Source organism: Ursus maritimus, unplaced genomic scaffold (assembly GCF_017311325.1).
Source record: "Ursus maritimus isolate PB19 unplaced genomic scaffold, ASM1731132v1 scaffold_34, whole genome shotgun sequence".
Taxonomy (NCBI): Eukaryota; Metazoa; Chordata; class Mammalia; order Carnivora; family Ursidae; genus Ursus; species Ursus maritimus.
In genome coordinates, this window is record NW_024426008.1 from 10,897,344 (window position 1) to 10,925,061 (window position 27,718).

Here is a 27,718-nt window from a genome sequence, read left to right on the forward strand (position 1 = left end):
TCCAAGGATGGGCAGAAGGAAGGAGAGTCCTTGTGACTTCTCTGAATTAGGCGATTCCTTGAAATAACTCAGCCACATCGAGTGGATACTTGCTGTCCAGAAAATTCCTGATTCTTGCCTGGATGCTGTGCTCTCTCTGTATATGTCCCATTTTAAAGTAAAAGAATATGTCTAGAAATTTCGAGGCATTTTTCTCTTATTGCTCTCTGAACAGCATTTGTCATTTCCAGATCCAAATCCTGCCTAGCCGTCCAGCCCAGCCTCCTGGAAGGCTTTCAGATATTCTCCAGGGAGGAGAGCTTTATCAAGTGTTTATTCTCTTCCAAAGATGCTGATTTCATTGTGTTTCTCACAGATACATGGTTACAAATCACTAGCAAAATTCCACGCCGAGTGGCTTCCAAAGAGGTGACAGGCTGTGTGTGTTTTTTGTTTTTTTGTTTTGGTTTGTTTTTTAAGCTCCATCCGCCTCTGAAACGGACTGTCATCCACATGTTTTGCTGAGCGTTCCCTGCAGGTGGCATTTCCCCCCTAGCGATGCCGCCGTCCTGTGATGTTCCTCCAAGCGGGCCTCGCGGGGATGCTGCGTCCAAGCCGCCGTGTCCAGTTCAGTTGTCTGGGAGACCGTAAGAAGGTGTCACGGTCTGATGACATCTTTTGCTGTTGTCCATCTTGCAGGGACAGGAGAGAGTGGCAAGAGTACGTTTATCAAGCAGATGAGAATCATCCACGGGTCGGGCTACTCTGACGAAGACAAAAGGGGCTTCACCAAGCTGGTGTATCAGAACATCTTCACGGCCATGCAGGCCATGATCAGAGCCATGGACACGCTCAAGATCCCCTACAAGTACGAGCACAATAAGGTAGGCGTGGCTCCTCCTGGGAACCGCGGGCGAAGCCGGCCGCGGTGCGGATGCTCTCTTCACACGGCTGGCTGTACAGTGGGTTTTTGTGGCATGCATTTCTCGTCTCCTCCTAAGTGGGACGTGTACTGGTTCCGTATGTTCTTCATAGTTTGTGTTTTTTTCCCCTTAACTCTTTAAAGTCACACCTCTACACAATTAGAGTTGTGTTCTTAGTGATACCGGTGGAAGACACATTCGAATGTTCGGTGATACATAGACGGAGGTTTAAAATTCTGGAGGGACCATGTTACATGAAGAAGACAGGTTTGTAAGTTCAGAACAAATTGACCAAGGTGAGGGAATTCAGAGAAGAGGCAGTGGCCTTGCTTCAACCTCCCACTCTGTGTGCTTCCTTGACGAAGAAAAGAAAAAGAACACAAACAGCTTAAGAGCATTCTGTCCGGTTTAATTTTGGATTTCGTGACTTCCTTTCAGTAGTACCACAGGCTTAATTTTATTTCAAAATAGGTCCATCTGTCACTTCCAATAACCTTTCAAACATGTTTCCCTGCAGTTGTGTTACAGTCATGCAAACTTCTAAAATCACTTGAGAAAGGGTGAGGAAGAAAAAAAAAAACCTAAATTTTCTCAGGGCTTGTAGGTGTTGATCTTCTCGTAAGCTGGTAAAACCTCACCTTTTGTTGACGGAACACTGCATTTGCACCTACACTGGTTTGAGGGCCTTCCTTCAAGTCTTCGACTCAGTGCTCTTGATAATCTATTCTTAAAAATGTTTCCGTATACCAGGTCAATATATGACAGCAAGAAGCCAGCATGCCCACTGTGACTCATAAACGGAGATTTAACTCAAAGTGAATCATAGGTAAAATAAAGCAATGCTGTGTATCTCCACTTCTCTTACCATCTAGAAGCTTCTAAGTGTACAGATCATCTTAAAAGCTGGCATTTATTTTTCTTGGATGCTTCCTTGAAATCGACTGGCTCTTTCTTATCTCATTAATACTCTGGCACTTAGTTTTCCGATGGTGACAAGAAGGTGTCTCCACAAAGAGTAGAGAGACCCTCCACAAAGACTCTTTCCTGTTCCCACCCTCGAGAGTGAAAACAATCTGGGCAGGTTGATGAGCCTGGGAATGTGGTACCTGAACCAGATGAGGCTGCCTGGATAGTTACCCAGTCTAAATGTAGAAGGATCAGAGTTGTACCCCCCCAGCCCCCCACCCAAGAAATTTCAGTGTAATGAGTTTCTGAAATAGTGGCTCGCTTGTTTCATTGCGGTTGTAAGAAGACGGTGTGGAAAGAACTGTTTTTTGATGCCAGCGACTTTTTCCGATCTACAGTTATTTGATAATATCATGATCTGACGGATTCTGGCTGATTTAACCACGTGTGGTATGATATACAGTTGACCCTTGAACCACGTGGGGATTAGGGGTGCCAACCGCCCGTGCAGGCAAAAATCCATGTATAACTTTTTTTTTTTTTAAAGATTTTATTTATTTATTCGACAGGATAAAGACAGCAAGAGAGGGAACACAAGCAGGGGGAGTGGGAGAGGAAGAAGCAGGCTCCTAGCGGAGGAGCCTGATGTGGGGCTCGATCCCATAACGCCGGGATCACCCCCTGAGCCGAAGGCAGACGCCTAACCGCTGTGCCACCCAGGCGCCCCATGAAATCCATGTATAACTTTTGACTCCTCCAAGACTTAACTAATAGCTTACTGTTGACCAGAAGCCTTACCAATAACATAAACAGTCAATTAGTGCGTATTTTGTGTGTTATACGTATTATACACTGTGTTGTTACATAAGAAAGCTAGAGAAAAGAAAATGTTATTAAGGAAATCATAAGGAAGAGAAAATACATGTACAGTACTGTGCCCGAAGAATCGTTCGGGATCTTGCTTTGAAGTTAGCTTTTCACGTGAGGCCCATTGATTGTACCATCACATAGATGTGGAAGGTGGAGTGGAACTTGCACCTTATTCATGTAACACATTGAAGAATATTTAACAACGTGTGTTACTTGAGCTCTTTGTAACAATTCTAATTAAGTAGACTTTACTGTGATGAATACCATTCAGTTAAAAATCAGCATCATAAAAAGTTATAATAATATGATTTTTCTCAGATATCATAATTACCCTGTGGAATCTTCCCGCATTTCTTGGTTACTTAATACACTGCCTAATATAGGGACGTGAGTGTGTGCTAGCCTCTGAATTTCTCAGTATGTTTAATCCCCTTTAATTTGTAATATAAATTACTTTCCCGTTTGTTCCATTTTCTCTACAACGCACACGTATTCTGAAGCATCAGTTCTTGCTCGATCCATTAACTTCCCGAGCTCTGCCCACTCCTTGCCTTCGTTAATGCTTATTAAGGACATAATGTCTTCTTTCTATTCCACCCAACTGCCACTTCCTTCTAGAGTTCTTCTCTGCACAACCCCCCCCCCATTGCCCTAAGTAATCCCACCCTCCTTTAGCAGAAACCATAGTGGATTGTGTTCGTAATTGCCCAGCTTATATTTATTATGACGACTTGGGGGTTGGCCTTCTCTTCCCAACCAGACTCAAAGCTCCTTGAAAGTAGATGATGTTAGTTTTATTTCAGCATTTTTCGGGGACCCTGGCATTGTACTTTGTACGTATTAGAGGCTCAAAAAATACTGTTTTAAGTCATTTATCATCTTAGACAACTGAAAGTCTCCTCTTCTGCCGCCTGGTTGTTGAAATGCTTATTCAGATCAACAGATCACCGTTGAACTGGTTTTCTGTGTGTAAGGGAGTAAGTACAGTGCACTGTCAGGGATGCAGGGAAGTTTCATGAGGGCCGGGCAGAAAATCGACAATCCAGAAAAAGTCAACGGCATGGCTGAAGGTGGGGCGCTTTGGGGTGGAGGAATGGCAGGAGTAAATGTTAAGAGAAAGGGACGTGACTGTGTTGGCCGATTTAACTTGAGCAGAATTCTTATAGAGGAGGACTAGAAAATAAAATAAAAAAATGGTTTAGAATGTGTTTCTGAAAGATTTTGAATCTAGGCTAAGAAGTTTGAATTTTGTTTTCTTGTGTTTATGAGACCCATTTTCTAATAATATTTTTTGTTTCAGTTAGACTTTTCTACAGAAGTTTCTGGTTGTGATATGCTCTCTGTTTTATAAATATTTTAAGGAATTTGGTGTGCATTTTATTAGCAATTACCTGGAAGAAATGCACTGTGATTTATATGATTTTGTGACACTACAGATATAAAAAATGTGATTTTTATGAAAGCTTCTTTGCGTCTGCGGCCACATTGGTCATAATATATGGTAGTAGCATAAATAAAAACAAACACATTCTAATATTTTTCTCCTAACTTTGTACTTGCTTCTGAGTTCATGTATTTTATAGAGCACAATGTAGCTTAAAAATAGTATGGCCTGTTCTTAATGGGGAAATTGTTCACAGTTTCATTTGCTGTGAAATTCGTTCTAGCAATGGGAATACCACACCAGAATATTGGAATTTCTTTGGCTCCTGTGTAAGTGTTACTGCATTGAATTGAGAATCTCACTGGTTAGCTGGGGGGCTGGTGCCGTGGTCAGGGGGGGTCCAGGCCACTGTCTGTGCCCTAGATGGTGGTGTGGCATCCCATGCCTTTTTATAGACCTTACACAGTGTTCCAAGGATTGGCTAGCTCAGGAGTAGCTTGTGATAACTTAGAAACTTTTATCAAAATAAAGATCAGTTCTTCCCTGGGTGAGTATCCGCTATCCTGTTCTTGAATTTTCTTTGCCAAGCCAGTAATGTTTATAGGTGAGCTGCTTGGACTCCACCCAAGTGAGAGAATATATCTGGAGACTTCTTCTGAATATATTGTGAGCTAGGGTTTGTTGTTTCCTAAATATGACCTTGCCTTTTCCTTAAACACAACTGTTGATAGCTGATGTTAAAAGGGATTAAATGTTTGTCGCTTAATCAAATCAAAAGATACATTTAATGCTCCGCTAGGTACAAGGCATTTGTGACATTCCTCTGTCATTTTTTACTCTCCAAAAGGGAGAATTTTCATCACCATTATTTTATGGTTTCCCCTCTTATGCAGACCTGTTCTTCTGATTATCTGTTGTTTGGGTGCTGAAATCAGCTCTTTATAAAAAAGAAGAGATAAAAGTTTCTGGGCCCACATGGCTAAGAACTGTGTTGAATTACAGTGGAGGGGGGAATGGACGACGGGGTATTGACCCCTGATTTTCTTGTCCTTGTTATCTGTGCCTGGCAGTTGGCATTCTTCCTGCCTCACCTGCTGATCATTCCTATGCAGGTGCACATTACATGATAGTGAGCAAGCTTCTTGTTTGGTAACTCATTGTCTCCGCAGTGTGCCACACATGTTGGTGCTTTTCTCATTGAGTGGATTACCCCAGATTAGCAGATCCAGGTATCCCTTACTGTTGGCTTATAGTTTCTGTGAACTGTGAAATCAGGCTATTCGTAGGGCAATTTCAAAGTACTGACAGGCTTTTCCTGCCTTGTCCAGGCCCAGGAAGAGAAAAGAATCCAGCGCGATGCTTCTTCATGCGGTGGTTACTGAGTAGAACTCAGCCGCTTGCTAATGTCGAGTAGACAATGTTACCTTTTCTTCTAGTTTCTGCTTTTAAACTTGAAGTCTGGACAACTGGGAGTCACTTAGCACCAAAGGCTGCACTTGTCTTTGACTAAGTAGCCAGGAGTTTCCAGGTGTGACACCTGTTACCCTTTCTCCTGGCAGGTGAGTGGCTCTGAGAGCACCTTGCTGTAGTACCTTTGTCCTCCCTGAACCCTTTAAGAAAGGGCTTTTCACTGGGAGACGACGTCTTTGAACACTTGCACAGCTTTCTGAATTTTCTGTACTTCCCGAAAAATCTAAGATCCCAGAAGCTGTGTTTCAGAAGAAAAACGTACCCAGGATTCTGGAGAATTTGCCAGTTTATTCCTGCTTTTGATCAGTTGCACGAGAAATTGCTGTTCTCCTTTTTTCAACATGAAGGAATTCTCTTAGTTTACAAAACGCTAAGAGACGGATTTCCTTTTAATATTTCTCGCCTACAGAACAAGCACATAATAAAAGCAGAACTTACTAAGTATGTATTTTAGTCTATTCCCCCCAAGAGTTGTATCTGTCAGTGTTCTGTGTTTGCAAGCAACAGAAGCCAACCCTGGCTAACTTAAGCAGAAAAAGGGCTTAACGAGAACATGAGGGGACCCCGAGAAGTGTGGAGAGACGGAAGGGTAGTTCCTGGAAACCAGAGCAGGTTTGCTGAACTCATCTCTGAGACGGTTGAACTCTGACCATTTTCATTCTTCTGTAACTCCATTCAAGATTCAGATTCCTGGGAAAACGTGCCTGAGAAACGTGGCCTGGATACGGTGCTCGCTCTCTGGACAAGGCTGGGGAATTGGATTGACAGCTCCTGCGGGAAATCAGGGTGCAGTTACTAGAGGAAGGGAATGAAGTGGCCACAAATCGCAACGGCCCACTGCTAGATCACACTGTCAGTTTAGAAAAGGAAATGACATCTGGATTCTCTGTGGAAGAAAGCCGTCCGGTTTTGCTCCCCATTTGCGAAGCCTGTCCTAAAGTACAACGTCTCATTCTGGGCTGGTTCGGAATGGGCGTGTGGAGAGGTTGAGGGGTTAGTGATATACTAACACTTCCATGTGAAGGAAGTAGCTGAATTTGAGCCCAAGCCTCGGAGAGCTGAGTAACCTTGGGATTGTCATATTTTTTCCCTAAACCTAAGTTTCCTTACTCTCTAGGCCTCAGTGTCCCCGTCTGTAAAATGGGACAGATAATCAGAGGATTATTTCAAGGGTTAAATAGATAATGTATTTGAAAATGTCTTGTAGATGATAAATAAAAAAGAGGTTGCAAGTTATTATAGGACGAGTTATCATGGAGGTGATGAACACTGCTAATCTTCTCTATTTATTACGAATAAAACAGAAGATCATTTAAACAGCGTGACTAGATACAGGAGGTATTTGAGGGAAACTTTCCTCAGAGTGACAGTCATTGAAATGGGACACCAAGGGAGGTAGAGAAGTCTCCTTACCTGGATGTGTTCAAAAATAGAATGCATTTTTAACATGTGAAATTCTCGAAGGCAGTTTTGCTGAGATAAGACAAGGGATGGACTGGCCACCCTCTGAAACCCTTCCTAGCACGGTTTTCCCTCATGCTGATTCTCTAATTGCAAAACTCTAAGAAAGCTATTGTAACTTTGTTATAATTTAAATCTCTTCCCTTTCTGGAACTTTGTCCATTCCAGAGCACTTACGAAAATTAAAATCAAAGACAAGAAACAGATTTTTTTTAAAAAAGATTTTATTTATTTATTTGTCAGAGAGAGAGAGAGAGAGAGAGCATGAGCAGGGGGAGTGGCAGGCAGAGGGAGAAGCAGCCTCTCCAGTGAGCAAGGAGCCTGATACGGGACTTGATCCCAGGACCCTGGGATCATGACCTGAGCCGAAGGCAGACGGGTAACAGCTGAGCCACCCAGGTGTCCCGAAGCAAGAGATTCTAGGTGACAGTGATCTCTAGCCCAGTGGAGATCTCTCTTTGCATCTAAATCCAATGAGCAATTACAATATTTATGTCCATGTAGGTTTTTTTTTTCCTTTTGAATGGTGTTCAAAGGTCAAAATTTAAAAAAATCAAAGACAAAACAAAACAAAAGTCAACATCAGATACAGGTGTTGGGGAGATTGTCCGTGATAGTATTTCATTTGGGTTGTTGGCTACTGGCCACTGAAGACAGTCTGTACCTTCTCCTAGGAAAACTTTCTACTCCTGCTTTTACAAATCTGAGAGTTTTCTTTTTAATCAAGAGTATAAGGGGATCTTTAGACTTTTCACAACCAACTTGATCTGAGGTTGGTTTACAACCTCCTCCCTTCTCTCTAGGACTCTTGTTGGGACTTGAGTCACTACTGATTGTCCTGTAGCTTTATCAGCTTTCAGAATTTCTTCACATGCTTTCTTTTCTCTCAATACCTGGCAAATACTTTGTAGCTGCATTTTTGTCTCCTCACTCTATCTTTGTTTCATTGCAGTTCTTTATTCATTTTATACCCCCGATGGCCATGTAGAAGTAGAAGAATGTAAGATTTGTTAAAAATCCCTTTTTCTTCTCTAAAATAATCCTAAGACATGCCATAGCATTTATCTAAGATGAGCATCTTTTTTGTGTGTGTTTTGGTTTTTTTTTTTTTTTTAAGATTTATTTTATTTTATTTGAGAGAGAGAGAGAGAGAGAGAGAACGCTTGTGCTCCTGCGTGAGTTGGGAGAAGGGGAGAGGGAGAGGGAGAGAATCTCAGGCAGACTCCGCACCGGCACCCAGCACATCACAGGGCTCAATCCCACAACAACCTTGAGATCCCAACCTGAGCGGAAACCAAGGGTCAAACACTTAACCAACTGAGCCAGCCAGGCGCCCCTAGGGTGAGCCTTTTGAGTTCAGTGTTATCAGAGGAGGACTCTGAAGCAAAGAAGGGCTTCAGCAGTAGAGTGAGGCTGACCGTTGATTTATTTATTTTTTTGGTTACATACAGAAGAGTGTACGCATCATCAGTATTAAGCCACATGTGTTTTTCCGCATCTGCTGATCTAGATTGGTGTGACCAAAAGCTTGGAAGCCTCCTCATGCTGCCTTCCAGTCAGTGCCCCCAACTCCCAAAGGGCGACCACCTCCCGACTTCTAATATCATAGATCAATTGTGTTAGTGTTTGAACTTCTTGTGAATGGAAGCATATAGTGTATCCTCCTTTCTGTCTGCTTTATTCTGCTCAACATTACATTTGTGGGATTCACCCCAGTTTTTACTTGTAATTGCAATTCATTTATTCTCATTTCTGTATGTATGATAGCCATGCCCCATAGAACTTTATCAAAGTGCTTTATGTCTGGGCTGTATGATCTGCTGGGCACCAGCCACAGGTGGCCGTTGAGCCTATGAAGTGTGTCTAGTCTGACTCAGAAACTGAATTTATATTTTTATTTTCGTTTAATCTTATTAATTTACATTAAAATTTATATGTGACTAGTGGCTCTGGGTTGGACAGCACTGTTGTATAATCCTTTTTATGAATATGACACAGATTGTTAATATAAGTTTGGGTGTTTCTGGCTATTACAAATAATGCCAATATAAACATTTCCATACCTGTTTTTTGATGAACGTAAGCATGCATTTCTTCAGATTATGTACTTGGAATTGCTGAGTCAGAAGGGATATATCTGTTCAGTTTCAATATGTAGATACTATGACAGATTATTCCAGAACAATTGTACCAATTTACACTCTGACCAGCTATCTATGAGAGTTCTAGGCGCATCATGTCCTTGACAGCTCTTGGTATTATTAGTCTTTTTATTTTAGCTAATACAGTAGCTGGATAGTGGTATCACATTGTTGTTTTAATTTGCATTTCTTTGACGATTAGGGATGCTGAACATCTTTTCATATGTTCATTGGCCGTTTGGTTCTTTAAAAAAACACTTTTTACTCTTTTTTCCTGCTGGGTTGTCTGATCTCTTATTATTTTAAAGGGGTCTTTTATATAGTAAGGATATACATTTCTACTGAGTTAATGTATTGCAAATATCTTCTCTAGTTTGTGGCTTGTTTTTTATTTTCTTCTTGGTTCCTTCAGTAGAAAGATGTTCTTATCATTTCCCGCCTTCTGATTAGTGCTTTTTGTATCCTTCAAAAGTAACTGTTGCCTACTTTAAGGTCTTGTAGGTAATCTACCGGCTTGTCTTTTAAATATGTTGTTTTTTTGCTTCTTACATTTAACCCTAAAATTCATTCAGATGGATTGTAGAGTATGGTGTGAGGCAGGGGATCAAATTTTATTTTTTTCATATGGAGATCTAATTAACCCAACCCATTTATTGAAAAGACCATCCTTTACCAAGTGCAGTGCAGTGTCTGTCACTCAGCTGCAGATCAGGTGAATGTGTTTATGTGCATTTGTTTCTGAATGGTCTGTTCTGATTTATTGGTCTGTTTTGTGTATCTTTATGTCAGTACTGCATTAAAGGCTAATCTTTGCATTGAGTTTATTTTTTAAATTTTTTAAAAAAGATTCTATTTATTCCTTTTGAGAGAGAGAGAGCGCGTAAGTGCCCACACTGGGGGAGAGGCATAGGGAGAGGGAGAAAGAGACAGAGAGAATCTCGAGCCGACTCTGTGCTGAGTGTGAGCCTGACAGAGGGCCCGATCTTACAACCCCATGATATGACCTGAGCTGAAGTCAAGAGTTGGGTACTTAAGTGATTGAGCCACTCTTTTAATCAGACAGTATAAGTCATTCAGCTGTGGTTTTATTCTGAAGATTGTCCAAGTGCTAAATGTATTTGCTTGTAATTAAAGGTGCCTTTAAGGAAGAACATTTCTTTAACTGGTGATAGATTTCCCAGGATGAATCCAAATGTGATTGTTCTCTATGATACAAGTGACTTCCACTTCCTTCAGACCTCAGTTCGTTTTCTTACTTAGCCTGTGTTGGCTGCATAGCTCAGTAGAAGGACATCTATTTTTCCTGGATTAATAATGTGACATTTTTATTATCAAGTAGCTCATTTACAAAGGGTGATGGAGCTGCTGTGTGGTTTTGTCATTATTCAGCGTGGTCATGTTCTTTCTCACTATAGCATTTCCTTTAACCAGAGTGGTGACCAGACTGGGAAGGCAGTGGGGTTCTACCAAGTTCCCCCTCCACAAATCCCTTTTTAGGCAACATTGCTCTGCACCACATAGATTGGCAGATTCGGCAGATTTGGCACCAGATTCCCTTCTTATTTCCTTTCTTCACTACCCACAGCCTGTTGGAAGGATTGAATAGCCTCCCTGGATTTTCTTTTTTGTTGTTGTTATGTGGTCTCTAGCTGTTGTGGAAATTGTCTTTTGTGGCTCTGCGTGAGAGCTGTAGTTTGGTAGGAAGGTAATGCTAATTGGTTTTGCCCTTTTGTTAACTATAGTATTTTAATGCTATTATGTAAAGTTTTTATTCATTTATGTCTTACTGAAGTTATTGGGAAGCATCTGATTTTGGTGAAGCAGAGTATGAAGAACAGGCAGAACCATAGGCACGTACGTATCCACACGCTCGGACCTGTGTTCACGCTCATGTATAATTGGTGTCTTGTGTGTCCGAAATTACCTTCGGAAATTTCCACATATTTAAATATGTAGGGATAAAACTGATGAAATACCAGTTTCCTCTCCATATCGTACCTATATAATAACTGTCTTTAGTTAATGTTTTCTCGGCTTACCAGTGCCCATCTCACCTGGAAGTAACTCATCTCACGTGTCTGTCTTCAGCTAATCCACATTGTTTAAAATTGGATGAAAGGAAGAAAGTTCCCACTTGGGAGCAGAGATAGGGCTTTAATTATTTAAACGTAGCACAGTACTCGGCGTGCGGTTCTCCTCTGTCGAATGAAGGACCCAGGGGACGTTTGTTTACTGTACGATGATGGGTTTTTCTGCACAGGGTGGTATCCTGTGGTATTTCTGGAGTCTGACACAACTAGGCTTGAGACCCAGCTCTAGAAAAGAACCGCTGTGTGATGTTGAGTCAGGTAATCTCTGAATTCCGGTCTCCTTATTTGTAAAATTATGGTGATTATAATCCCTACTTCACGATGTGTTACAAGGATTAAATGACAATAGTCTAGAAAAGTTGAAGAGTTGTCCATCGCTAAATGGAGATGGTGTTCCTTCGTTTAGTCATTCAACAGACACTTATTAAGTACCTCCTGTGTGCTAGTCAACAGAAACCACTTTGGCTGTTTTTGAAAAAGCAAACCGTGAATGCTTGAAAGGAGTGTTACTGATCTGATCTGTCCAAACCCGAGAGAACTCTGTGTAAGCAATCTTCCTCTAAAACCCCTTTCATCTGCTCAGACCTTGGACGCCCGGAGACCGACAGCCACCATATAAAATACATGTGGCATAGTTTAACACGTTTTAGTAGGAAGTTGTGAATCTGGTCATTTGGCTGTTGCTACTTAACTCCTGGCAAAGCATCACATAAATACTTTCCTTGTTCTTTTAAACCAAGTAATGCGTGATTTTCCCCTTTAATTTTAAAACAATGCATCTATTTTCAATTAGGGAGGCTGAATGTATTTGTTGGACCCAAGGAAAGTGAATGCTTAATGAAGTCTGAAGGGATCTAGGGAGGGAATGAGAAATGCCAGCACTTTCCTTTCACATTTTCACCTCACTGAAGAAGTAATTTCAGTTCTGGGCTTACTTTTTGGTATTGTAGAAATTTAGGGTAGGGCTTGCTTAGTATTTCACAAAACAACAGTTTTGCTTATCAAAGCCATGTGTATCAGAGCCTAAAATCTTGTTTCTAAGAAGCTGTGTTCTCACGTTCTGTCCAATGTTGTTTTACCCTAAATCACTTGCACCTGCTACATAATTGTGTGTTTTTTTAAATAGTATGTTGTTAATATACCTAAGATTTTCATGAGTACATGAGCATGTATCCAAATAAGGAAATGTACTTAAAAATATCATATCTTGTTATATTATCGTATTTCCTTTCAAGGGATAAAAAAAAGTCCTTCATGTAAAGCTATGATGACTAATTTGGGCTTGATACGTTGTAAACTTATATTTGGAACACACTTATATTCCTGATTTTATGTTTCTTAAAATGAATTTGCTAAGAAGATACCTTTAAGTTGTTGCCCCCACTGTTCTGTAAGGCGATTATGCAATTCTCTTGCAATCTTGTATTACTTGCTCAAAATGAAAAGTGGCTTAGAGAAGTGGCATTACTAGAATATATCAAGTTGCTATCACTGCTGAGGGGCACAAGAATAATTAGACTGGTTGGCAGGCTGTGTGCTTTCCTCCGTGTTCATGCATCCTCTCTGGTAAAAACAAAACACCCCAAAAAGCAAACAAACAAAAAATCCCCAATGGTTTTGAGCTGAAAAGGCTGTACTGATTGTGGTAGCCACTGGCATGTCTAGTGGAGTGACCAGTCCGTCCTGTCAGTGAGTCTAGCGTAAGAGTTCGGCTATGCAGGAAATTGCTTTCTTTGTGCATTCTTGAAGGTACTGGGCCCTACTTTTCACTCTTTTGACCTTTTCTTAGCCGTTTTACTGCCTTAAAAGGCAGCTGTGTCCAGGGCAAAGGGATGAGACTGTGTAGCTGTTTGGTTATAGAACATTGCAACCAAACTCTCACTAAAATTGGGTATTAAAATACTTCTGGATTCCACTAGTCTTCAATGGTCCTTGATCCTATATTCTATATTGTAATAGAAAATTTAGTGTTAGCAATGTTGTCAATAGTTCCAGGAATTTTGGCCTTAGGGGCACCAAGCGCAATATCAGTACAAAGATACTTTTCTGCTTCAGAGAGTATGCTAATGGCATAAAAATGGCCAGTACCATATACTTTGTGGATAGTCTGTATAACGTTGTGCACTTGTGGCCGGCCATGGGGTAGAATGTGAGTTGCCTCTTTCTTTGTACAACAACACCGTATTTTTGCCAAATGCTCTCCTCAGATGGGATGCGTTTTCCTAATTTGCATAAAAGGTTCCATATAGTCCAGTGTCAGCTTTGGGTCATCCTAACCGAATATGAGGTTGGAGAGTGATTTTATATTATAGAGCAGTGTTTCTCATACATTTAATGTGTGTACGAATCCCATGGGGATCTCGTTAAGATGCAGATTGTGTTTCGGTGGATCTGGGGTAGACCTGAGATTTTGCTTTCCTAACAAGCTCCCAGGTGAGGTTGAAGTTGCCTGAAATAGAGTCATCTTTGAAATAACTGACTCTTCACCGCCAGAGGCAATATGAACTCACCAGTGGGCTAACTAACCTTTGGAGAGAAGGTCCCAGAACTGATACTTCGGGACATGAAGCAATTGCTTATACTCTAAGGTATGCCTTCCTCACCTGAAGAGTGAGGTTGATCACGGCACCCATCTTGCATAGTGAATGTGGGCATGAATGAGAGAATACAGGTGCAAAATGCTTAGGACAGAGCATCAATTTGGTACATGTTCCCTAAAGGGCCTTTGTTGAATTCTTCCCAGAATGTCCCAGGGAAGGAGACATGTAAAGACCTTTGAGTGCAGGATGTGTGAGGAGAAATTGCTGGTTGTTTGAAGATAGGGAAGAGTCTATGACCCAAGACTGAGACCTAGGTTCCTGTTATCAGGTGCACCAGTGGTTTCCAGGAAACAGTGGCCTGGTCTGCGATAGAACCTAAGATAACTAACTGGTCTAGAATGTAAATGACAAGGATGGGGGGACCCTGCAGGGGCTCATGGATTGTTGTGACTGCTGAGATCAAGGAGCATGACAAAGTGTCTTGTTATCTTGACTCCAGGGTGTTTTAAGTAAGAGGGCAGCCAGTCCAGTAAGGAAAAAGGAAGGAGAGGGGGAAGGAAAGAAAGAGAAGAGAAATTTAACTTGCCCAGTGCTTCTGTGTGTGACAGTGTCGGGCACTATATTTAATATACTCCAAAGTGTGAGGTGCGGGTAGTGGTATTCTAATTTCACAGGTGAAAAATGTTTAAAACGAGTGTCCCAAATCACCCAGTTTGTAAGTTTATGGGGCTAGACTTTAGAACCAGAGTTGGGCTTAATGATTCCCAAAAGCCAACTCATGTAGTTGACACAATAAACATGTTTGGCTCCAGGGCACATGATGAATTTCCTTATGAGAAAGTACGGGTGGAGCTCTGTAGGACCCCTCCAGCCGGGGCCCGAGGCAAGGCTGCTCTGCTCAGTGCCCAGGGAGAGGGCTTTGCTGGGGGCCGGGAAGGTGTCTGAGCTGCTGCCGCCCTCCTGGGCCGCCCAAGGGTCTTGAGCGAGGGTGTTGAGCTGGATCTCCACACCTTACGTAATGGTACAACTGCATGATAAACCGAGCCACCAATCAGAAAGTGGTTGGAAAGCTTAGTCAGCAGAAAATGATACTTCACTGTGAACTGTAAGACACATAGCTATAATATGTGGATAGAGCTATCTGTGAAATTAAGAAATCTGGTTGGGTGTTCTCACAAGGACTGGATTCTTTTTGTATTTTCTTTTTCCTAAATGGAAATAAATTTATTTTTATAAATCAATATAAAGATAAATGTGTTCATTATAAAAAGAAAATTCAGAACACTTAAAAGCGAAGGAAGAAAGTAAAAAAATCATTTGTAGTTTTACCATGTGACAAAGCTACTGTAAACATCGTGATATACAGACATGCTGTGATTTCACTATGCGCATATAAATAAATGTAGGTTCACAGATCCCATATCCAAAACTCCCTAGGCCACATTCTTTCGGAATCCTGAAGTTTTTTCTTTCTAGATTTTAGAAACGTAATATGAGAAATATATTAGAGATTTTACAAAGTCCCTATTGAGGTATGGAGTAGTTCCCCACAACCACATGTATTAACATTTCAGCAGCGAAACATTTTAATGTTTGCATTTAGTGGAATAAGGACTTTAGATAGCCTTGCAGCAGGTCACGTTTTCCCATAAATAAATTACAAAAACATCTTTCAGTTCTTGGAACTTTTAACATTTCAGATTATAGATAAGGGAGTGTGGCCCTGTATATAAATACTGATTGTTTTTATTGGATACGTACCACAAGCCCTTTTTTCCCCTGACTTGCTTTCTCACTTTTTCCGTAATGAACATCTTTGTACGATAAATTGCTAGAAATGGAACTGCTGGGTCAACACGTATACGTACTTCTGGGGCTTTTCAGTGAAGATTGCTAAATTGCCATCCGGAAAGACCACACCAGATTTCATTCCGGGTCCGAGTATGCCTGTTTTTACCACATACTTGCCAATCCTGAGCTTTATTAATATTTTTGAAGTCTTTCCAATTTAATAGATAAAAAGCAATATAATAGTTTACATTTTAATACTAATGATGTAGTTCTTTTTATACGTGTCATACTTCTTGATTCAGAGATCATAACATTTTCAAATCATTAAATTGAGGTTATAGCTTGCAGTGTTTTTGGAGATAGTCATTATAAGTCAGGTATCATCATGGGCATTGGTGATCTCATTTCAGAAGTGAATTGTAAGGAGGTACAAATGCCTCTGTAGGTAGCTGCCAACTTTAGGCCCGAGGTGTATTTAATCCGTGGCTGGTGTCTTATGCTCCTTGTCAGACGTGGCTCATCATAGTGTCCCCTTGGTTCTTGTAGCGTGGACAAATCTCGTAGTGCGTACGGTAAGGACTCTTTCAAGGATTGTTTGGATAGAAATTTCCTGAATATGAAAGGGCTGCCGAATACCGTTCACATCTGAAGGGTTTGGTTTGAAATGTCTGTAATTGTATCATTATGCCGCAGCTGAGAATAAGCAAGTCTATCCCCAGTGGTCCTGTGCAGTTACCTTCATGGAATTTTCTGATAAATGTAAAATAATAGGGCCACACAGCTTGTTCTGAAAGAGGAATTTTGGTGTTTCATCCTTTCATTCTGTAGTGTCTAAACAGATTTCCCCTAAGCCCGAGGCAGTGGTTCTCAGATGTTGGTAAGATCTGGAGTCACCTGGGGAGCTTAATTACCATGCAGAGACCGGAGCGCAGCCACCAGAGAATCCGATCCAGCAGGTTGGGGACTGCCTGGAGAAAGGTGGCCCCGGCTGTGGTTTAATGAGATTACTGTACAGTTAGAAAAATCATAAAAGTGATTTTATATGTGTAAATGTAGGTATTATTATAACAGCAATACAGATGATCATAAAATTCTTACTGACAGTACTGTTATGAATGTTTTAAATGTATCAGATAACTCAATATTAGTGTTTCCCATTAAATGAATGGAGAACTTTTGGATTCATCACCCCTAACATCTGGTCAAATTTTATTTCTTAGTAATAGAGAATGAGTACTTGAAATAAGGGACATTCTTTTTTTTTTTTTTTTTTTTAAGATTTTTTATTTATTTATTTGACAGAGAGAGACAGCCAGCGAGAGAGGGGGAACACAAGCAGGGGGAGTGGGAGAGGAAGAAGCAGGCTCTTAGTGGAGGAGCCTGATGTGGGGCTCGAACCCAGAACGCTGGGATCACGCCCTGAGGCGAAGGCAGATGCTTAACCACTGTGCCACCCAGGCGCCCCGAAATAAGGGACATTCTTAACTTCTGAACATAATGAAGACAAATTATATGCAGCATTTTTTTATGATAAAGAAATCACCCTCTCCTTTAAAAATAAGATATATTCACTTGTGCTTTCATGAGATGTTTGGGCCAGAAAGGCCACGGCCAAACATTCTCTTGCTTCCTACCCTCTTCACTCCCAGCTTCTCCCAGGATGGATCACTTGCCTACCTGTAAACCAGTTAGAGCCTGAATGGGAGAGTCACCCTTAGCCCGTGGGGAAAGGGAAAGGAATTAGCACTTAATGAGAGCTTCCCTCTTATTGAGCTGTTTGTCCCTGCTAGGTGTCAGATGTTCTAGGCACTTCTTCTAAGTGTCCCATTTTTATCTCACATTCCCTGCGACGATCCCTTTCCTTCTGTAAATAAGGAAACTGAGGCTTTGCAAGGTGGGATAATATTTGGGGTTGCCAGGCGGGTCTGTGGCATCTCGCTAAATCCCCGGCTATCTGGCTATATGGCATAGACTTCTGGGAGGAGTCCTCGGCTGTCGAGCTCCACTCCGGCTCCCAAGTCCCGTTTGTATGACCATGCCTGTTTGGATGGCGTTGAAACTGGAGTTCCTCAGACCTTAATCTCTCACGTCCAGCCTGCCTCTCATCTGTACGTGCTGATGCTGCCACCCCGAGTTGACCTCTCTCTGATGACCTCTGACCTGATTGCCCACAGTCCCTTCCAGCCCTCCCCTGACTCGCTGAGATAGAGGCCACTCCTTTCTGGCTTTGCTCACGTCTCCACCTACCAGACCATGATGCTTCCTGGAATTTGGTGACGGCTACACATTTCACTTCCTCCTGTGGTTCTGAGCTATGCATGATAGTGAGGTCTGGGCCGAATTGCAAAATGATGAAAGCAGAAAGTCCAAGATTGCATGTTGAGGTGGTAAGTAAAGCAAAAGAAGGCTGTGAATAACTTCATGTCAGTTACCATGCCTCATGGTTAAGGAAGTGGGGCGGGCTCATTGGGAATCACTGGTGCACCGTCAAGGGCCACCCCGGGCAAACGTGGGTGAAATTCTCTAGTCTCCATTCAGGTCTATCTGTTTCGCCCTCACACAAACTGGTGTTCATCTTTCTACTCCAATTTAGGGTTTGTAAACTCAGTTCTTAAGTCTGAGATCAGAGTACATCATTGGTGACATTTTGCGGATTACCGGGCTTTTTAAAAAAGCAATTTAGATCTCCTTTATTCTTTTTAACATTCTCACTTTCCATTTTCTTGCCACTTAAAAGTAAACATTGAAAATGTTTCAATTTTCAGAAGGTAAACATCGAGCTGATCTGCCGTGTCAGAGGAAGTATCTCTTCCGTTAATACCATAACCTGTTAAGGCATTCCTCTCAACGTCGTTTGCACAGAATAGTTTTTATCAGGGAAGAACGCAACAAAAAGAGATTTGAATAAAGGAGGATGCTAATACTAATAGCCAAAGTAATGTTGTTAAAAGGCATGCTCACTGAAACTTAGCTATGTACTGCAGCTATGAAAAACAGATAGTTTTCATCAGGCAGAGTACGTTATTTGGACATTAACTGCAGTGACAAGTAAAAAGCAAATACTCCTTTAAGATATTTTCTCTGTATTTACAGCTTGCCTTTCATATAAGAAAATTCAGAGAGAAAGTTTCATTTTGCTTCACTCAATGAGTTACAATATAGCTAAGCCTAAAGGTGGTGTTATCAGCCCTACTTACTGATATTAAACTGCGTTCAGAAAAGCTGAGTAAGTAGGCTTACATGCGAGAGTGCAGGGAAGATGTATTCCAAGCCAGGGTTTCCAGACCAGCTGTGTGAGGAATGCAGGGGTGAGTCAGGGATAAGCCTCTGCCTCCAGCGGATACTGTTCAGGGAGGAACACAGACATTCTTACCAGATACTGAGGGAGCGAGGAGGGAGCGTAGGTCTGCCCAGGGAGGAGGAGAGCAGAATGGCTCTGCCAGGTGAGGTCTGCACTGGGTCCTGAGAGACGGGAAGGTTCTGACAGGTGAGTGGGAGTCAGGGAAAGTGGCGGGCAACACACAGAGTAAGAAAGCACTGGGCCGTTTCGGGGAAGGTTGAATCATTTGAGAGACCAAAGGCAGCAAGGTGAGCAGCAGGTTTTGTGGGGGGAGGTCAGGCAGAAAGGTACAAGGGAATCAGATTGTCAGGTGCCTCGAATTCCATTTTCTCGAGGTTGATTCCAGCGGCCTTGGGGGTGCCAGGAGCCAAGGGCAGGAGGAGAAGGCAATGTGAGTCTGTTTTCAGAGTACAGGTCAAGCCAGAGTGTGACAGGTGGTGCCGTCTGGAAGCAGGAGGGATGCCTGGGAAAGGAGGTGATGAGCAACACAACCAGGACTGAGGGGATGCACGTGGGGAGAAATGGCAGCATGAGGGCGGAGCCAGCAGCACGATTCAAATGAGTGTCTTCACTCATTCGGTTTTTTGTTTTTGTTTTTGTTTTTTTTACTTAAGAAGAGACCTCAGTGGGTGTGTAGGTCAGTGGAAATTTGCTGGTAGAGCAAGAACTTATTGACAGTATGGAGAACATAAGGTAAAACAAAGTTCTGGAAAAGCAGGATGTCCATTGCTTTGAAACAGCGAAGTTCAAGGTTTTGAGGCAGGGAAGAAGGCAGCTTTTAACGGACAGACTTAATCGGTTTCATTGGAACTGGTCGGCGGGATTGTCTGAGAAAGAGGCGAGTGAGTGAAGCAGGGGGTCAGGATTGTGGGGAGAAAATGGAAGGGAAATTGCGTGGGGTGCTGATAACTGGGAATTAGCAGACGAGTGAACCCGAGATGAATTGCTGGGAGTTGCCGAGCAGGCCCTTATCTAGCCACGGGCGGATGTTATCAGCCTGCCCTACTGGGTAGCAAGATTCCACGCAGCCGTCGCTCAATTTTCCATGAGAAGCGAAAATAAGTATAACGTGAATCATTTCCATCTCCGGAGAGGGCCCAAATCTCATTTAGCAATCGGCAGCTTTTGCAGTAAAATATCTCCGTGTCGCCTGATGGAGTGTCTGCAGCGTCCTTTATGACTGTCATATTTGTACACGTGGGTCTGTCAGAATGTGGCATCCCTCTGGCCCGAGACAGCTCCTCGACCCCAGCATCTCTGATTGACTTAGTGAAGAACGATTTTGAGCCAAGGAACCTGATTTGGTCAAAAAGAAGCTCTGAGGGGTCTGCTCACCCAGCACGCAAATGGCTTCTGGAAGGGCTGACCAGACCCCAAAGCGGGCAGTTGGGCAGCATGTAACAAAGTTTAAACTATATATTCTCATTCAGCTAGCGGTTCCTCTCTGTAGAATTTGCTGGAATGATTTGCAAGAGCAGGGATCATATCTGCTTTGTTCCTGTTGGATCTGTAGTGCCTGGTACAGTCCCGTAGCATAAGCCATGTGCTCCGTACAGATTTGTGAAATGAATGTGTGACTGGAACCCTCATAAAAGTATGCAAGCACCCTGTTCTCCACTGGTGTTCTGTGAGGTCCAGCCGGACCGTCTTCCACTTCTGCCGTGGTCCCTCCTGCCCTGGGCCTTTGCTCCTCCTGCCCACCTCCCCTTCCAGATTCTCTTATGAGATGCTTTCTTATGAGTGTGTTCCTCTCTTTCTGAGCATTTGCCCCATTTTGTGGTTGTATCTTTACTAGGGTGATTCTTGGGATAATATTCACCTTTCTCATCAAGCTCTGATCTTCCTGAGAGCAGGGTAGTAAGTGTTCACCGCATCCCTAGGGCCTAGCTAGCACGGTGCCTGGTACAGAGCAGCACAGACGCACATGCAGACATTAATTCATAGTGAATGGGCTTCTGTACAGCATTGCTTATAATAGAGAAAACTTGGAAATGACCCAAGTACGTATCCATAAAGAAATTGTTAAATTAGGGTAGAGCCGTTCTTTGGAATTCTATGCAGCTGAAGTAAAACAATGAAGGAGAACTGTATAACTAATCTGGCACATCATGTGTGATAGATACACTCATTATTAGGTTTTTTAAAAAGCAAGTTGCGAACTGTTATGTATAACGTAATCCTATTTTTGTAAGAAATATGAAAGAAAGAAACAAAACCCCCCAAATGTATATATTGTAAGTAAATGGAAAAAGAAATACTAGATGGACACATGATAAACTTACTAGGTTTATTTTTGAGTTGTGGAGTCAACACTGAATTTTTCTTTCTCTTTTTTTGGCCTATAATTTATTTGAGAAAAGTGTAGCTTTTCGGCTATAAATTTCATTGTCTTCTTCGTTCCTTTATTCAATGTAATTAATGTGCCAGGCACTGTGCTGAGCATTACATATACAGATAGTCCCCAATTTAGGATTATTTGACTAGGGATTTTTCAGCTTTGCGATGGTGTGGAAGCCATATGCATTCAATAGAAACTGTAAAAATCAGATTTTGAATTTTGATCTTTTCCTAGGCTAGCGGTATGTGGTATAATCCTCTCGTGCCACTGGGCAGGGCCACGGCCGCCAATCCCAGTCAGCCACAGATCAGGACGTAATCCTCCTGTAAATGGAGAAGATCTGTATGTAACCAACAAGTACGCAGCTCTTGAGTGGCTGAACTGCTGCCTGGGGACACAGGCAAGTACGTGGCCAAGTCCCTCTGTAGCGTGGTGAGTGTTACGATGGGGGAAGCTACACCGTACCCTGGATAGACAGTAGCCTGGATGAGGAACGGGGACAGAGGGGCTCCCTAGGACAGTTTTGCTAAAGCTGTTACTTATTGAGGGCCTCCTATGTGCAAACCTGTGGGCTGATTTAAGCACATTCCCTGCCTTCCAGGAGCCCAGAAGCTGTTGGAGAGGGGTGACAGCAAGTGTGTAATGTATATTTCTTTTGTCAGCACTGTATAACAAAATGCCCAGCATGCAAAATAATAACCTCCAATTGGAAAGAAGGAGGAGGATGAATGGCCTGGATTACCTAGTGATGGAATAGTTGGCCTCTAGGTAATTAAGAGTGGCTGCGTTTTATTCCTTCTAAGGATGTCACATTCCCATAGATTTACGGTACTTGATAATTTGAATACTTTTTCCCATCCCACTTTATTGACCCTTCTTACCATTCGTTTGCTTTATTCCTTAGATTGCCTTTTTTATTTTTTATTTTTTGGTAAGATTTTATTTATTTATTTGAGAGAGAGAGAGAGAGAGAGAGAGCGTGCACGTGCATGAGCAGGGGGAAGGGCAGAGGGAGAGAATCTCCAGCAGACTGTGCTGAGTGCAGAGCCCACCTCGGGGCTTGATGCCACAACCCTGAGATCATGACCTGAGCCAAAACCAAAAGTCAGACTGAGCCACCAGGCACCCCTTGGATTGCCTCCCCCCCCCCCCCCGNTCCCCCCCAGAAGGTCTTTTAGGTTGTCCACTAATGTTTCTTGAAATCACGGTAATCTTTGAAATAAAATAATGGGTTTGAGTAAGGGGTTTGAGTAACTGTGGGGTGCTGGGGAACCAGAGGGAGGAGGCCCCAGGACCTGACAGCCTCCTGTGGTGGACCCCGCAGTCGTGGACGCTTGCATCCACGGCCTGGATCTGAGTGGCCTCACTTCATTCACATATACCAGTTTGGATGTTTCAGTTCATAGAATATAAAGCAGGAGAGTCAAAAGGAGGCAATCTTAATGAGACTCTCAGGGGACGTACCCACAGGAAGCTTTGCTCTAGGCAGCAGTCAGGGCTCATCAACCCTTGGCATGAGCCCAGGGCTGAAGGGCAGGCCAAGCACGGGCAGAGCAGGAAGAGCCGCAGCCAAAGAAGGCAGAGAGGGTCCAGCCCCAGAGGTGCTTTCCTACTGGTGGCTTTACTGACAAAATTGAATGTGCCATTCAGAGTTGGCCACTTCTCCTCTTGCTTTTGGTCTATAGACCTGACCGTCATTAACCAGTTGCAGAACGCTGGTGAGAGGCCCAGGCTCGCTTGCCCTGCTCTCAGCAAAGATTGAATAGCCGTGCTCTGCTGCAGTGAGGTTTCATGTTACGAAGACTTCATTATTATTACAAAACATGCAACAGAGCTTCATCATAAATAATTAAAAACCCCTGACAAAGCGAATGAGTTGTGCACATTCTGGGATACAGCAAACTGATTTTCCCCTGCATCACAGTCGTCTGTTCGCCTACTAATTCCCCCAACTCCGTAATTAACAATGGGCAGCTCTCTGCTTGAGCGAATTACCCAGGTTGGGCGCTGGTGCCTCCTTTGTGATGGTACAAAGGGGTGAGCTGGCTGGGTTCCTACCAGTCTCTCAAATAGGACTTCAGTGCACTTCCCATTGTAATTAAGTATCATTGTGATCACGGGCATGTTTAGTCCTTCCTAATGTAGATAACTTCTGGAAGACAAAACACAGCTGCCTGTATGATGTGTCATATGTAGCTGTTTTCCTTCTTGAGGGTGGAAAAGGGAGGGAACTGAGAAAAACGGATGCTGAGGCTAGCAGCTATCAGTCAGGTCCAGTATGATGTGCATAGTAAATAATTGGGGGCATGAAATGAATAAGAAGGCTTCTACTTGAGCTGGTTTCTTACTTAAGTTGATGGCACAATAAGAAGGGGAAGTTGAGGAGGGGCCGATGTCGATGGAAAGGAACTAAAGAGATGAAATGCAATGAGTATTGATTGTCTGGATCCTGTTTGGAACAAAACAAGTGAAAAAAAGAAAGAAAAAAGAAAGACACGTTTTCAATAAGCTGTGCTATCTCAATATGGACTAGGTGCGATACCAAGAAATTACTTTTAGTTTTGTCGGGCTTGATAGTAACATTCCGGTTGATGAGAAAATGTCCGTTATTTGGAGATGCATATTAAAGCTTGTAAGGGTAAAGGATAGCTTTAGGACAAGTGGGACTTGCTCTGACCATACTTGAGCAGAAAAATTTTAAAGGCTGGAATAAGTGAAACATATACTATGGCAAAATCGTGATGATCATTGAGGGGTTTATAGGAATACATCTTACCATTTTCCAGACTTTTATGTATGTTTGAAATTTTTCGTAGTGGTTATTTTAAGCTGACTGAGCTCTAAGTTCTTTAAAGGAAATAGCTACTGAGTTTTGTTAAGTAATTTACAAATGTTTCAAAATCAGCTTCTTTGGTTGTAATTTCAGACGTTTTATTTTATTTATTTATTTATTTTTTTTAAAGATTTTATTTATTTGACAGAGAGAGAGAGACAGCCAGCGAGAGAGGGAACACAAGCAGGGGGCGTGGGAGAGGAAGAAGCAGGCTCCCAGCAGAGCAGGGAGTCTGATGCGGGGCTCGATCCCAGAACCCTGGGATCACGCCCTGAGCCAAAGGCAGACGCCCAATGACTGAGCCACCCAGGCACCCCGTAATTTCAGATGTTTTAAAATGGGGATAATGGTGCTCGCTTTGGCAGTGCATATACTAAAACTGGAATGATAAAATAGGGATAATGGATTAACTAGATAAATACTAATAACTCCCCCGCCCCCCAAAACCCCACTGTTTTGTATATAAAGCTGTGAACAGGTTTCTGTTCAGGGTGCCTCAGTTCTCATCGTACCTCCTACCATTCTGTAAGGAATTCCCCAAATTTAGATATTGTCTAACCTAGGAATTTTCTATATATGCTCTTTGCCCTGTCCTCTCTGGTCCTTGCCATCTCTCACAAGGGGGAAGGGAGGGTGTCAAGAGCTCTGCTCCTGCCAAATAGCTGTGCTGGCTTGTCCCTACTCTTCTGAGGGCCTGGGACTCCGAGCCCAAGGGACAGGTCTCTCAGGGGTGTCTCCAGCTCTCCTGTCAGCTCCGAGCCCTGTCTCCCCATAGTCCACATAACCAGAGTCACTTCCTGGAGTCAGGTCCTGCCAGGATGGTCCAGTGGTCAGATTCCCCATCACTGAGATGTGCATAGCAGCACTGCCACTTACTAGCTGTGATCTTGGGCACACCTTCCCCGTGCTCCAGTTTTCTCTTGTGTTAAAGGCGAACGATGACGATAAATAGCTAACGCACAGGGTGAAGATTAAATTAAATGATACATGGAAGGCAGTGAACAGAGTACCTTGCCCAGAGAAAGTAGTCGTAAACGTTTATTAACATTCTATTTCATTTTTTGCGATTTATTACTTATTTATTTATTTTAGGGGTTGGGGGTGGTGGAGAGGCAGAGGGAGAGCGAGAGAGAATCCCAAGCGGACTCTCTGCTGAGCACAGAGCCCGATGGAGGGCTCCAGCTCATGACCCTGAGATCATGACCTGAGCCGAAATTAAGAGTCAGACGCTTAACTGTCTGAGCCACCCAGGTGCCCCATTCTTCTTAAGTTTATTATATAAATAAACATCTCTGGAAAATCATGCTTATGATCAATGGAAAAAGTAATTGTTATTTATTTTCATCTTATCACAGAATGTAGGTGGATCCATTCAGGGTAATTCCATTTAATCAATGTGTTACGAGCAATACTGCTTTTTGCTGTTTGTTTTTCAATGAAACCTTTAACATGTAATTGATATTATAAGGATTTAGTAACACCCTTAGCTGCGTGGTACAGTTAATATAGAGAAGCAGCACGAATGGTGTGGTGTTCTGGAAAGAACAAGAGTGAAGAGATGAGACACACCTGGGTTGGAATGCTAGCTTTGTTCCTTGCTGTTGGAGAATTTCTCTGTGCCACGTTGTGCTCAACTCTGAGATGGGAAAATAAGACACCTACTCACCTGGGCCATGATGAAGATTAGGAGAGCCACAAAGCCCTCACTCGTGGGTGTGTCCGAGGTTATGACAGGTTTAGCATTGTGCACTGTGGGGGGAGGGGACAGAAGAAGGTGACGGACAGGCCTGGAGCCCCTGAGGGGAGACCACACTTACCTCTGCCTCACGCTGGCCAGGACCGTGGAATCTAATGGCTCAAATGCCAGGACCCAATTGCCTTGACTTCTTCCCAAGGTACCAAACAGACAGGTACCTTGTACTCTGAAGTACTTATGTGACCTCATCGTTCACCTCTTACCTCATGACCCAGGTGGGGCCCACGGAGATTGCCAAGCCTCGTAGGTTATCTAAAAAGTGGGCAGTTCACCCTCAGATGATTAAGAATTGGATGGAACAGTAAGATTAGCACTTCGGTGGAATTCCCTTGTAACTACATCAAATATGCCTGCATCCCATCACTTCTCCATAATTTTCCTCCTATTTGAGAGGTTAAGAAAAACTTACAAAATAGAAGAGCTTTTCTTCCTTTTCAAAATTTGTATTACTAGCTAAATAACTATATTATTTCTAAGAGGGATCATTCTGTGTTTTTAATCCCTTCAGAGATTGTTATCCATGCCCTGTAAATGAAGCATTATCCAAGTAAGAATGCTAGCATATGTCTGATTTCCACACCAGTAATGCCACAGAATGAAACCCAGGTCATGTCGATACTCAGTAATGGTTTTGAGCTTTGGTTTTTAACAAAACATCGTACATGACTATTGTTAAAAAGCACTCTTTGCAACGCTGGGAGACTTCATATCACTGAATGGGCTGTGATTACAAAATTCACTCTTGAAAGATAAAACACCGTGTCTCTCCGCACGCTGGCCACAAAAAGGGGCATTGATCTAGAAGAAACCAGCATGGACGTAATGGAAACCAGCATTGCGTCTGTGAATTGAAGACTTCTTTCAGTTCCTTTTGCACTTGATGATCGGTTGTAGTGGGTATGAGAAGAGCCTTGAGCCTACTGAATGTATTTACGGGGCAGGCAGAGCAGTAGAAGCTGTGTGTGCTGGGCAGAGGGCTGCAGGGGGGCTGGGGAGAGAGAGGAGGGTGGGAGACTGACTGTAGGCTGGAAGGTCTGACTGTGAAAATGGGGGGGGGTACAGAGGTCTCAAGTGGGACAGCACTTCTTAGAGACCTCAGTCGACTTGGAATCTATTCACAAGGCCGGATTTACGATTCCCTAGATGCCAAAGAAGGACAAACGAAACTAGAATCCAGTAAGTTTTGAAATTCCAAATTCGGTGCTTCCAGACCTATTAGAAAGCAAACAAAAAGGGAGGAAAGCTTTTTGGGACAGAATCTTGGCTTCTGAGAAAAGGCAGAGTTTGGTGAAATTAGTAATTAAAGGCTTATTTCTCATCTATTTTCATGCCTGGGGTGATGACCTGGCTTCAAAACTCTAGATCAAAGGGGTTTGTCCACAAGGATTCCAAATGTGCTTGAAGAAGGGGGGGAACCCCAAAAAAACCCAAAAACAAAAAACAAAACACACCCCAAAAAACCAAAACCAAAAACCCAGCAGCTAACAAATGAGAGGTAAGGGGATTCTGGAATATGCTCTAACCAGATCACACCGGAAGAGCTGTAGGCACTGGAGGGGGCGAATCACTGGCCTAGCAGCCCCTGATGTGACAACCACTGTGCAGGCAAAGTGGAAGGAGAACGGCCGTTTTTCCCTTTCCTCGGGGGCCGTGAGTGGGCCTCACGGAAGTGGCAAAGGTCCTGAGTTGGGAGCCCGGATGACGGCACGCAGGCGCCATTCCCAGAAAAAGAGCAATGGCGGACGCCGGGAGCTCCGCGCTGGGTCCCTCCCCCAGCTCTTCTCCCAAGAAATGTGCTGGCGCCAGGTGAGTCCAGTGCCAGATTTTTAAGATTTTAAAGTTAAAATAACCATTTCCCTATCTCCTGCTTGCTCTCCCTCCCCCCCCAAACCAAAC

The 27,718-nt window shown here is 42.9% G+C and overlaps 1 protein-coding gene across 1 annotated transcript in view; it reads left to right on the forward strand.

The window, feature by feature from the left end:
- Window positions 1-27,718, forward strand: part of GNAQ (G protein subunit alpha q) — a 299,640-nt gene that overhangs the window by 104,125 nt on the left and 167,797 nt on the right. The window contains exon 2 of the mRNA XM_040620227.1: window positions 679-863. Coding sequence (XP_040476161.1) covers window positions 679-863 — 185 coding nt within the window. The remainder of the gene's footprint in view (window positions 1-678; window positions 864-27,718) is intronic.